Source organism: Hordeum vulgare, chromosome 2H, assembly GCF_904849725.1.
Source record: "Hordeum vulgare subsp. vulgare chromosome 2H, MorexV3_pseudomolecules_assembly, whole genome shotgun sequence".
NCBI lineage: Eukaryota > Viridiplantae > Streptophyta > Magnoliopsida > Poales > Poaceae > Hordeum > Hordeum vulgare.
This window is the reverse complement of record NC_058519.1, coordinates 642,565,158-642,577,932: the sequence shown is the minus strand read 5'-3', so window position 1 is coordinate 642,577,932 and position 12,775 is coordinate 642,565,158. Positions and strand designations below refer to the sequence as shown.

Here is a 12,775-nt window from a genome sequence, read left to right as displayed (position 1 = left end):
TGGTTTTCCCGCCCCAGGGCCCAAGTATGCACCGGTCCTGATTGGAGCAGCCGGAGAAAGGGGTCAACAAAGTCTCCTCGTTCGCTGCAGTTCTTTGAGGTCTTCTCTTAGCCCTAGAATTGGAGCAGCCGGAGAAAGGGGTCAACTGAGTCTCCTCTTTGAGTCATTGTCGATGTTGACATGGCCAAGTGGTAGGTCTGGGGCAATGTGGCTGACGTGACATCAACGAGTGATTATGTGCTGCGGTGGCTTTGATCCAACGATTCTGCCTGAGTTGGTGGCTTATCCACAATTTCAACAAAGTTAGTGGCAGCCTCCACATTTTTAAGCTGGATAGTGGCACCGCTATATATTTTTCTTAAAAACAGTAGTTACATGTTGGAGTGTGCCTTTATACTGCATCGTGTATCAGATCTTGATAAAGAAAGATGGAAGGCAACCCGAGATTGAAGGTGCTGGAAAAAATACATCACGATTGTTAGCTGCTGGTGCATGCCTTAACGAATCGGCCGGTTTGGGTATTGATTGGAGTCTAGACTCTAGAGTGAGAGGGCAACACGGGAAACCTTGCGGCAGCATGTGGGGTTTGCTTGCTGCGGCATTAATCAGGGCAATATTTGGTTAAGCCAAGTTATAAAAACGGCCTATTAGCACTCCAGGATCTCCATGGACCTGCTTGAGTCAAGAACCTTCGTTGACACGTCCAAAAAAAAACTCTATAGAGGTACCGATACGTATTTGGATTTTTCTTCTAACATTAATGTGGCAGGAATATTTGTTTGAAGTGTGAATGCCGAAGTGTATTCACCTCTAGCCTACTCCAATTTGTTTGGGACTAAAGGCTTTGTTGTTGTTGTTGTGAATGCCGAAGTGTATTCACCTCTAGCCTACTCCAATTTGTTTGGGACTAAAGGCTTTGTTGTTGTTGTTGTGAATGCCGAAGTGTATTCACCTCTAGCCTACTCCAATTTGTTTGGGACTAAAGGCTTTGTTGTTGTTGTTGTTGTGAATGCCGAAGTGTATTCAAAATTAGTGCATAGTACTTTTTTGATCAATGGAATGCCGTGCTACATAGTTACAAGAATTGATGATGATTAAAATGTTCCGTAATATAACTCTTCTATCAATAAAATACAATGTGGTTGGACGTCGAGGACCATAATAAGGGTAGCCGGGCAGGCGGCCTCCTTAGCTCAATGGTTGCTCCACACTGTTATTCACAACTTTTCTTGTACAATAGGCTCACAAATATTGCAACCACCTAAGCAGAACTTCAGTTCAGAGAGTAAATCATAAAGCATACGACTATGTACACCAGGGGCGAAGCCAAAACACATGCTTTACTGGTTCACCTGTGTCAAACTATTGGGTCAACCCAAATAAAGATAATTCTAACAAGTGATTTAGTACTAGAATATACAAGGTAATTCAGTTTAGGTGAACCCAGCTCATTCATACTAGCTCCGCCTATGATGTACACTCACACTAAGTTATACACCAACTAACGGCCTTTGAGCATTGTGATGCTCATTGCATTCGAGGAACTCGTGCTCTCACTGGCCTGTTCACCTTCAGGATTACCTAGAGCAAAGTATACAGGATGCTTTGGAGGTGGAAGCATTGCGCTTTCATTCTCTAACATGAACATAACGGAGGACATTAGTGGCCTATCATTTGGATGATCTTGGACACACAAGAGTCCCACATGAATGCATCGTACAACTTCATGAAGTGGGCAGCTCGCAGCAATGAAAGAGTCCACCAGTTCAGTTGCTTTTCCAGCTTTCCATAATCTCCAGGCCTGACCAATAGCATGAAGTCACGACCAGGTTACTAAATATATTGTTTGGGTGGAGAGATTAATTAGAAATTCCCCATATTTACTACCGGAATCGAGGTGATTGCCGAGTGATTCCTGTCAGGCACTCGGCAAAGGCCCTCCTAAACCGAGTGCGGCAGAAAATGGACCGAGTGCCGGCTAGAAAACATGCACCAAAGATCCCAGTAGTGATTACACAGCACTTACATAAGATATAAGGCTACAAAATTCCATTTTGAGCTGAGCTGAGCTGATCTTCAAGCCACTGACAATCTCCAAGAGAAGAACCCCAAAGCTATAAGTGTCTGATTTCACAGAAAATGTACCTCCCATGGCATATTCAGGGGACATGTAACCACTGTTTAAAACATTTAACAAGTCAGCAAGGAATATTCAAAACATGCTATACTAAACCATATTATAAAACTAGAGTGCTAAGACTTCATTATTACACCAGTTACTTACTATGTTCCGACGACCCGGGTAGTGTTAGCATGATTCTGGTTTGCAGCAAAGATCCTTGCCATACCAAAATCTGAAATTTTAGGAGTCATTTCCATATCCAACAAAATGTTGCTTGCTTTGAGATCTCTGTGAATTATTGTTAATCTTGAATCTTGATGGAGATAAAGAAGGCCTCTAGCTATTCCTTTAATTATTTTGAACCGTGTCAACCAATCGAGCACATGTTTTCGTGCATGATCTTCATGGTCAATATGAAAGGAAACAAGTCATCATGAATATAATTTTGGTTAATGTAAAAAAATGTATATAATCAACAAACTAGCACATACCAAAAAGAAAGGCATCCAAACTTTTGTTAGCTAAGTACTCATAGATCAATAACTTCTCATCTTCATGAATGCAGCAGCCGAGAAGTCTGACTAGGTTCTTGTGCTGCAGTTTTGCAATTAGAACTACTTCATTTTTGAACTCCACTATACCTTGTCCAGAACTCTTACTAAGCCTTTTGACAGCAACTTCATTTCCACCTTCCAGTGCGCCCTACATGAGAGAACTTATTCAGTTGAGCAAAAAATGGAAACTAACTTCTTGAAACCTATGTGTATCATTTTTATATGAAGAAATGTATTCTTCAATTGAGCCCATGAGATACTTTTCAACTCTAAAATTGTTTCTTTGTGACTCGAATGACAAGACTAGCCCATCATGTTACCTTGTAAACTTTGCCAAAACCTCCACGTCCAAGCAAGTTGGAATCCGCAAAAAACTTTGTTCCTGAAAGTATGTCTTCATAGCTGAAACACGGAAAATCTGTATTTTTGCTTTGTAGGTAGTTGGATGTGCTAATGTATCCTAGCATCAGTTTCTTCTGTTTTTTCTTCTTTGCCCTTTTGCCTGTTGATAAGGACATCAACTCTTTTTCTTAACTCTTGCACTAATGTAATATGTCGAAAAGAAGATGATATTTGTTATTTTACCTCTGTATATGTACATCCAGCTGAAGACTATGCATGCTAGTAGTAGCAGACATGATATAATGGGGAGTACAATCTTTATTGGACCGGTTTTTTTGTGGACTGCATAAATGCGACCAATCAGGAATTCAGAATTAACTTCCATAAGTACCATGACGGGTTTGTGAAGCTAATTAGGCACCTAGACTTTCGTTATTTCATAACCTGAATACAAGGCAAGTTGTAAATCAAAGAGTTTTCCTTAAGAAAATTTGATCTTCCAAATATGAATATTCCATTATTGTCAATTCAAGAGAAAAATAGTAACTAGCTATGGCCTTATGGGAAAGTTAAGACGTGGAATCTGGAACGAATTGTCAATGAATCTGGAAAGAATTGTCAATGCAGTAATTGAACAACCTAGCAATTCTACAATGATGTTAAAAGGAATGGCATGTTTATTTAAACAAGAGGACATTCCATGTGTACTCCTTCCAGTTCTAAAAAGCATGATGTTATTGATATGGAACTTCTAAAACTTTAATGACTGACACTGCTTGAAATATTTAGATTGGATATCTTGAAACTGGTATGCTTAGATTGTTTTGGAATAATTTTTTGTAGTACTACAAATTTTTGGTTAAATATGTATATTACTCCTTCCGTAAACTAATATAAAAGCGTTTTAGTGATCTAAACGCTTTTATATTAGTTTACAGAGGGAGTACGTTGCTAAACAATGGTTAAAGTTGTTAGGAATAAGCAACTTGTATTCCCATGAGGCCATAGGCCGATATATATACATGTACAGGTTGTGGACTATATGCAGGAAAACCCCTTATATATTGGGATAAATACAAAAGGGTACATGAGTTGTATTATAACTCTAACACCCCCCATCAAACTCATGGTGGATGAACAACACTGAGTTTGGAGAGATAAAAGCCATGTTGTGCTCTAGTCTGGGCCTTCGTCAAGAAATCCGCCAACTGTAACTCGGAAGGCACATACTGAAGAGCAACAACCTGATCCTGCACAGCAGCGCGCACATAGAAAGCATCAACACCAATATGCTTGGTGAGCTCATGCTTCACAGGATCGCGCGCAATGCTAATAGCACCTGTACTGTCAGATAAGAGCAGAGTCGGTGTAGTGACAGAAACACCAAAATCCTGAAGTAACCACCGTAACCAAGTCACCTCTGCCGTCAAAAGAGCCATCGCTCGCAACTCAGCCTCTGCACTCGAATGGAAAACTGCAATCTGTTTCTTCGTCTTCCAGGCAATGAGAGAACCACCAAGAAAAACACAGTAAGCAGAAAGTGAACGGCTATATGAAGGATCACTAGCCCACGTAGCATCCGAATAGGCCTGAAGCTGTAAAGAACTGGAGCGAGGAAAGAATAAACGATGAGAGATTGTGCCCCGAAGATATCGGAGAACACGGAGGAGATGACTATAGTGAACCGATGTGGGAGTAGAGACAAACTGACTCAGAATATGAACCGGATAAGAAATGTCCGGACGAGTGACAGCTAGATAAACAAGACTGCCAACAAGATGACGATAGCGCGTCGGGTCAGGCAGGGGATGACCATCAGTAGCAGAGAGGTGAACATTGAGCTCCATAGGAGTCTGAACAATGCGCTCATCAGTAAGAGCAGCACGAGCAAGAAGATCCTGGATATACTTTTCCTGGGATATAAAAAAGCCATCAGAGGTAGAAGAGACTTCAATCCCAAGAAAGTAGCGAAGAGGTCCAAGATCAGACATAAGGAACTGCTCACTGAGACGAGCCTTGACAAAGGCAATATACTCAGGGTCATCCCCAGTGATGACCATGTCATCAACATAAAGAAGAAGAAGAGTCCGACCACGAGGAGAAAGGTGAATAAATAATGCTGGATCATGAACACTGGGTGAAAAACCAGCGGCAGTCACCACAGAGGCAAAACGCTCAAACCAGGCTCGGGGGGCTTGCTTAAGGCAATAGAGAGAGCGACGAAGACGGCATACCATGCCATCAGGAACAGAATACCCAGGTGGAGGCTGCATGTACACCTCCTCACGCAGCTCACCATTAAGAAAAGCATTCTTAACATCAAGCTGAGAGATAGACTAGTGGCGTGTAGAGGCCACGGCAAGAAGTGTACGAAAAGTGGTCATATGAGCCACAGGAGCAAAAGTCTCATCATAATTACGACCATGCTCCTGCTGAAAACCACGAGCCACAAGACGAGCTTTGTGACGCTCAAGAGAACCATCGGAGCGAGTCTTTACCTTGTAGACCCACTTACAAGTGATGGGACGGACTCCAGGAGGAAGGGAAACAAGATCCCACGTACCTGTGCGTTCAAGAGCAGCAATCTCCTCAGCCATCGCAAACTGCCATTCAGGATGAACAATAGCCTGATGATAAGTAGTCGGCTCAAGAACAGCAGCTCCAGCGGTGGAAAAGCCTAAGCGATCAACAGGCGGACGAGGACGAGAACGCAAGCCATAAGTAGGCTGAGACGAGGATGACGGCACATCCAGAGAAGCATCCACAGAACGTGAACGACGAGTGTAACACTGAGGAAAAGATGGAACAATGGAAGGAGGAATCGCTAAAGTAGAATCGGAGAGTGGCGACGAAGAAGTCACCGGAGATGAAGGTGTAGAATCCGGTGACATGCTAGACGAGGAGACCGGGGAAGATGGTGGCGACAAATCGACTGGAGGTGGAGAAGCAGAGGGAGCAGAATGAGTAGGCAAAGGCTCGACGAGTGTGATAGGCGTGTCAGGAAAAGTGAGAAAAGAGATATCCTCTACTGAAAAAGTCGAGGAAGATGAGCGTGGGTAGAAGGGATGAGACTCATCAAAAGTCACATCCCGAGAGATACGTATCCGACGACCGATAGGATCCCAACAACGATAGCCCTTATGCTCATCACTATAGCCTAAGAAGACACACTCAACAGACTGAGCGGTCAGTTTGGTGCGTTCGCGGGGGGCAAGAAGAACATAGCAAACACAACCAAACAAGCGAAGCGTCGAATAATCGGGAGACCGATCAAAAAGACACTCGAAAGGAACACCACCCTGTAGAGCAGCGGAAGGCTGGAAATTGATGAGATAGGTGGAGGTGGAGACGGCCTCAGCCCAAAAATGCGGCGGGAGAGAGGCAGCAATCATCAATGCACGAGCCGTCTCAAGAAGATGACGATGCTTGCGCTCAGCCACGCCATTCTGAGCATGAGCACCAGGACAAGAGAATTGAGAGAGAGTCCCTTGCTCAGCAAGAACACCACACAACATCTTAGAGATATACTCGCCAGCGGAGTCAGCACGAAACACACGAATGGGAGAAGAGAACTGAGTATGAACCATGGCAGCAAAACGCTTATAAATGGACAACACCTCACTACGAGAAGTCATGAAATAAAGCCATGTGTAACGAGAGAAGTCATCTATGAAAATAATATAGTATTTATGACCCCCTTTCGAATCGAAGGGAGCCGGACCCCATACATCGGAATGGACTAAATCAAAAGGACGCTGAGACACTGACTCACTATGTGGATATGGTAACTGAATCTGCTTGCCAAGACGACAACCCTGACACTCTAAGGAGGCATCTCCTGAGACAGACCCCAGAAGACCCCGACGAACTAACGACGACAAACGAGAACCACACAGGTGACCAAGTCGATGATGCCACTGCTGGAAAGAACCAGTAGCCGAGGCGACCAAAGCGGAAGAACTGGCGAGAGAATGGGCAGAGGAAGGAACATGAAGCCAGTCCACCTCCCAAAGACCCTCAGAATCACGGCGGCGAGGGCCAGCCCCAAACAGAGTGTGCGTGTGACGGTCCTGGACAGAACAAGAGTCAAGATCAAGGATGACACGACAACCAGAATCAGCAAGTTGAGCAGCGGAAAACAAATTCATGGTAAGTCGAGGAACATGAGCAACATCAGGAACAAAATAAGGAGTGGTAAGAGTGCCTCTACTAACGACAGGAAGGGGGGTACCATCAGCGGTGAGGACATGAACAGGGGAATCAAGCGAACGAAGAGAGGACAGAGTGGAAGAATTAGAAGTCATATGAAAGGAAGCTCCAGAGTCCAGAACCCATGGGGATGTACCTGACTGTGTAGAAGGTGGTTGCTCAGTGCGGGAAGCCTCAGTCACAGAACCAGCAGTACCCATTGAGGAAGAACCTGAAGCAGCGAGCAGACGCTTAAGTCTCAGAATATCCTGCTAAGTCAAAGCGATGGCTGAAGCTGTCGAGGTAGATGACGAAGTCGCTGGAGAAGGTGACCGCGCCTTGCGCAAGTGTTTCTTCTTCGTGTAGCAGTTCGGCTCAATATGACCATCATTGTTGCAGTAGTTACAATGTGGACGGGGGCGACCTGAGCCGCCAGAAGGAGTGGGCAAGAGCGGTGGAGCAGTCGAGCGAGAAGGGGTCGGTGCAGTAGGTGGCGTAGAAAAAGTCCGAGCAGCGAGCACCGAGGGAACCTCCAGCAAACCAGCACCACGTAAGCGAGTCTCCTCAGCACGAATCTCGGAAAGCGCCTCCATGAGAGAAATACGGCCACGAGCAAACAACTGAGCATGCCGGGGCTCAAACTCCTTACGGAGCCGAGACAGGAACTCGTAGACGCGATGAAACTCCAAGTCGGCCTGTACAGCCTGGCAACAGGGGCAAGTATGACAACCAGCACCGCGGAGAGAATCAAGCTGGCGCCAGATAGCAGAACTCTGTGCATAGAAGTCATCCACAGTAGAGTCACCCTGATGAAGAGCATGCTCCTGACGGACCACAGAGAGGTATAAGGCATCACCAGAGGGCTCATAGCGCTGGCGAAGGCGGGTCCACATCTCAAAGACAGTAGGAAGGCCTAGAAACTCAGAAGCAAACTGAGGCAGAACACTAGCAGTGAGAACAGCGGCAGCACGAGCATCATCATCAAGCCACTGGGTGTAAACGGACAGAGCATCACGATACACCTGAAGAGCCTCCTCATAAGCCAAGACCTTCTCATCATAAGCACTCACAGCGGCCTCATCAGCAAGCTGAGGCGTATCCTTTGCGGCCTGAGAAGCATCCGCAGGAAGAGCTGGTGGGATCGGCGGGGTGGGAGCCATGGGAGGAACCGGACATGGCGGACAAGAGACCTCGCCGGAAAGAAAACCCCATAGACGGATGCCACGCATGTGAATGCGCATGAAGCCAGTGAACTCGGTGTAGTTAGTGCCATCAAAGATCACTGGACAACGAGGAACAGCAACGTAGCCGGATGCAGCAGACTTTTTTTTTTTTAGTCAACGAAACGCGTCAGACAACAGGACTCGATCTGGCGATGGCGGATGGAGTCGAGGGCCAGGGGCGGCGCGATCTGAGGAGCCGCGTCCACTGGTGGAAACCGCCTGGGCGGATGGAACGCGGGCGCCTCTGCTGGAGCCGCCTGGACGCGGGACGCTGGGACGCGGCCGCCTCTGCGGGAGCCGCCTTGACGCGGGATGCTGGGACGCGGCCGCCTCTGCTGGAGCCGCCTTGACGCGGGACGCGGCCGCCTCTGCTGGAGCCGCCTTGACGCGGGACGCGGCCGCCCTGCTGGAGCCGCCTTGACGCGGGAAGGAGATGGGACGCGGCCGCCTCTGCTGGTGGTGGGAACGCGGCGCGGGAGGGCCTCGATCTGAAGCCGCCGTGACGCGGGAACGAGGCGAGCAGGACGAGGGCCGATGCGACGAGGTGTGGGACGAGACGAATTTGGGAAAGATTAGATCGGAAAGAGCACGAGTTGCGCGTGCAAAAGAACCTAGGCTCTGATACCATGTTAGGAATAAGCAACTTGTATTCCCATGAGGCCATAGGCCGATATATATACATGTACAGGTTGTGGACTATATGCAGGAAAACCCCTTATATATTGGGATAAATACAAAAGGGTACATGAGTTGTATTATAACTCTAACAAAAGTTACATTTTAAAGACCATGTGAGTGTTAACACATGATGCTAAGGTGACATGCAAATTAATTTCACACTGAAATTGCCAGTCATAAGCAACATAACTTTTACACCTTCATTTTTTGCTATGTGTTTGCATGATAAATCATGTCCACGTGCATGTGCCCGTCAATATTGGTGGTAACTTGTGAGCACATCCTATTTACCCGAATTTTTTATACTCACTGCATACCTAAATAATTGTAGTTGGGGAGAACTAGTCTACAGTTATTGCAGTGGGGAATTTACTATAATTATTTAGGTACGGAGGGAGTATTAAACAAGTGATAGAGCATTAAAATCACAACTGACTTGGAGTTAATAAGAAAAAAGGGGGCATGGAACACCGAATACCAGAATTGGCAAGTCGGAGGTACAGATTCTCGCCAACGGTTCTCTTCTTAGCATCAATAAGCTCCCCTGACCAAACCAAGCACCTTGACAGGTCCGCCATAGCACCTCCGCTACTCAAGCTGGCATAAGCGTACGCAGTACACGAGCAATTGTTGATGCACTCAGCTGCACAGTCATCCAAGCTTCTGTTCGGTATATGCAGGAACATGTCAGGAACTTTCATTCCAGGAAAAGACGTGAAATGACTTTGCTTCTGGCAGTTCAGCGCTTGTGTTCTTTGACATCCTTTAAAAGAGTTACTATTGTCTACAGGCTCAAACCCATCAAAGCACTGACATGTTGGAATGGCCTCAGTGAAGTCGCAATAGCCAAACGGGCCACACGAACCATACAGATCACAATCATTATTGGGGCGCTCAATGATGACTGTCCATGACATGGAGTGATTGTCCCAGCCTAGAATCTTCATCTTGCCAGTGTAGTCAAGCATGAGGCGCGTGAACGGTGAGTTGTCGGAGGCGGCGAACATGAAACTGAACTCGTCTCCAGAATTGACAACTGTTTGGTACAAGATGGAGCTAGTGTTGGTTACAGATGTGCGGCCTGACACCGACACACCGTCCAACACAAGGATACGACAATATACCCTAGACTTGTACAACGTTACCAACTGAAGGTCTGGGGATTTTGGGTCCCCCCTCCATGAGAAGTCCCCAGAAGATGGGTCATCCAGGCCCTTCCAAGCAACAAGACGTGCGACGACTTGTGCCTTGTAGCTCACCAAAAATCTCATGCTTGGAAGGAGGGTATCGGTCGGATGATCGAAGCTCGACCATATGTCCTGGTTGTCCGAAGACCGGAGGATAAAGTTCCCCGAGTTGAGTAGTACTGCATAAGCTCCTGCCGCCCCAGTAGTGACGATATTGCTCGCTGCCATCCAAATAACGCGGCCTTTGGAGTCAGATAATACCATGCGAGAATTGTTAGTTACCTTGAGCATCATGGAGGAAGGGTTGATGATTGGGTCATCTCGGTTGGCGATCCACACGACGGTCCGTGGCCCGGGGAGGCTGTGGTACCATATGCCAAGGTAAAAACTCTTGTTGGAGCTTGTCGGGGAGAAGAAGCCCAGAGCAAAGTCCCCGCTCTTGGAGATGAGGATGTCGCGGTCGGTGAGTGGCTTTGCTTGTGTGAGCTGGTCGTCAGGTTTGCAGAATGAACTCAAGAACAGGAGGAAGAAGATGGGAATGTAGTGCATAGCCATTAGGCCGCCTCCTTCATCTGTTTGTGCCAAGGGACTGAAGTGTCATGCATATATAGATGAACGATGGCAAAATCAGGAATTAGTGGGACTAGTGATATGGATAAAGACATGAGGGTCGACATAGACCATAGTACAGATGGTTGGTCAGCAGGAGAGCAGAGCTGATGAAAAATGTTCAACAATGGGTGCTGCACACGCAAAGAAGAGTCGTCGCTACAAGTCTAGATTGACGGCCCATAGCATTTTTCTGTTATTCCACTTGTTTTTGTGTGTGTGTGTGTGTGTGGGGGGGGGGGGGGGGGGGGGGGCTGTGTACGTCCTAGTCATGCAAAGACCGGGAGTGATCTCAGCATGATTGTATCATCTTGATGTAATGACCTGAGTTCAATAAAAGCTTCCTTCATCGAAAAAAGAGCTGGCTGATGAATCGTGTGCTTGACCCACGCTGGAAGAGTGAACATCTGTGGTACTGTGGTATGCCTTGTGTTGTTTCTGGGCTTGTATACGGAGTTATGAGAAGGCATCTCATTACGGAGGAGTATGGGCCAAGAACAAACTGAATGATCTGAAGATATCAAAGAATCAAAGAAATTGAAGATACCGAAGTGGCAAAGTCTGGATTTGAGACTAGTTGATGGAGACAGTGATGATCATGGCTCCTTTTGTGGGACCTAGATTAGCAATGGCGGAGCAGGCCAATAAGTCTGAAAGGCTTGAACAAGGCCACAAGACCAAAGAAAAATCGTTGCTACGAATAGTTCAAACTGTAATGGAGTGAGTGACAGCTTGAGAGGGCGACCCGGAAAACCTCCTGACGCCCTCGTTGGAACAGGGCCTGTGAAAGGGGGTCGTCTACAGCCTGTGAATTATTTATTTTACCAACTAGCAGGAGTGCTCTCTATACATGAAGAAGTAGAAATGACCGGTTAATAGAGTAAGTCGGTGGAAACTGATATAAGTTTGGTTAATTACAGTTAAAAAAAGAGTTTGGTTAAGAGAAAACCGAGCAAAAACCGTACAACATGGCTATGCTGCCTAGCTAGCTAAACTAGTTCTTCTTGGAGCACCGCTCAACGACGTACGTACATAAAGCATATCAGCAAGCCATCAAATCCACGCCACTGAAAAGAGAGGCCAGATTCGCAGGGAGATGGGTCTGGCCTTTCGAGCTAGCTCCGTAGAAGATGACAGGCGGTAACATGGAACACGCACGCACGCCAACCACATCCAGAAATGTCAACCCACGTGCGCCACCCGTGGAGCCATCCCTCCATGCATGTTACTCCCTCCGTTCTTAAATATAAGTCTTTGTAGATATTTCACTAGTGGACTACATACAGATGTATATAGACATATTTTGGAGTATAGATTCAATCATTTTGCTCCGTATGTAGACCTTTAATGAAATCGTTTAAAAGACATATATTTAAGAACGGAGGGAGTATGTGATTGAGGTGTGAAAACCCAAGGTGCATTTTAAAATATTTATTGTGCAATAATTGTCTTGTAAATCTGATGGTGTGCAAAATGGTTACGCACAAACTGATTACGGTGACAATGTTTTGCAGTATGCTAGGACATACAGATCCCGGACATTCACACCGTGGAAACTGCTAATCATATTCGGTACTCCCTCCGTCTCGGTGAATAAGGCATCTTACGAAAATCAAATAATCCCAAAACACTTAGGCACGATGCATTAACTTTCACCTCGTTTCTTGTTTTTTAACACGAATAAAGGAATCAACCAATAAGAGACGTGGGGCATGTATGTTTTTAATGACATGAGACTAACTAACACAATATGCATTGATCAATTCATTGCATGCAATGTTATTAATTAGCAAATTAGCATTGATTTCTCTCGTTTTCCTCTTCGTCTTGGTCACGGTGCACAATCTAAGATGACTTATACACCGAGACGGA

At 46.1% G+C, this 12,775-nt stretch overlaps 1 protein-coding gene across 1 annotated transcript; it reads right to left on the bottom strand.

Annotated features, from left to right (window-relative positions):
• Window positions 1-1,072: 1,072 nt before the first annotated feature.
• Window positions 1,073-10,849, bottom strand: LOC123428255 (G-type lectin S-receptor-like serine/threonine-protein kinase B120). The gene is made up of 7 exons (XM_045112444.1): window positions 9,586-10,849; window positions 3,262-3,360; window positions 2,997-3,178; window positions 2,614-2,824; window positions 2,285-2,522; window positions 2,027-2,177; window positions 1,073-1,801 (listed from the first exon to the last, which is right to left on the bottom strand). The coding sequence occupies exons 1-7, from the start codon at window positions 10,847-10,849 to the stop codon at window positions 1,502-1,504; spliced, it is 2,445 nt and encodes an 814-aa protein (XP_044968379.1). The 3' UTR covers window positions 1,073-1,501.
• Window positions 10,850-12,775: the final 1,926 nt, after the last annotated feature.

Coding starts and splice junctions, on each gene's coding strand:
- LOC123428255 (XM_045112444.1), bottom strand. CDS start 10,849: ATGGCTATGCACTACATTCCCATCTTCTTCCTCCTGTTCTTGAGTTCA. Junction 2,825..2,996: donor GTTTTGGCAAAGTTTACAAG/GTAACATGATGG, acceptor TCTCTCATGTAG/GGCGCACTGGAAGGTGGAAA. Junction 1,802..2,026: donor TTTGTAGCCTTATATCTTAT/GTAAGTGCTGTG, acceptor GCTATTGGTCAG/GCCTGGAGATTATGGAAAGC.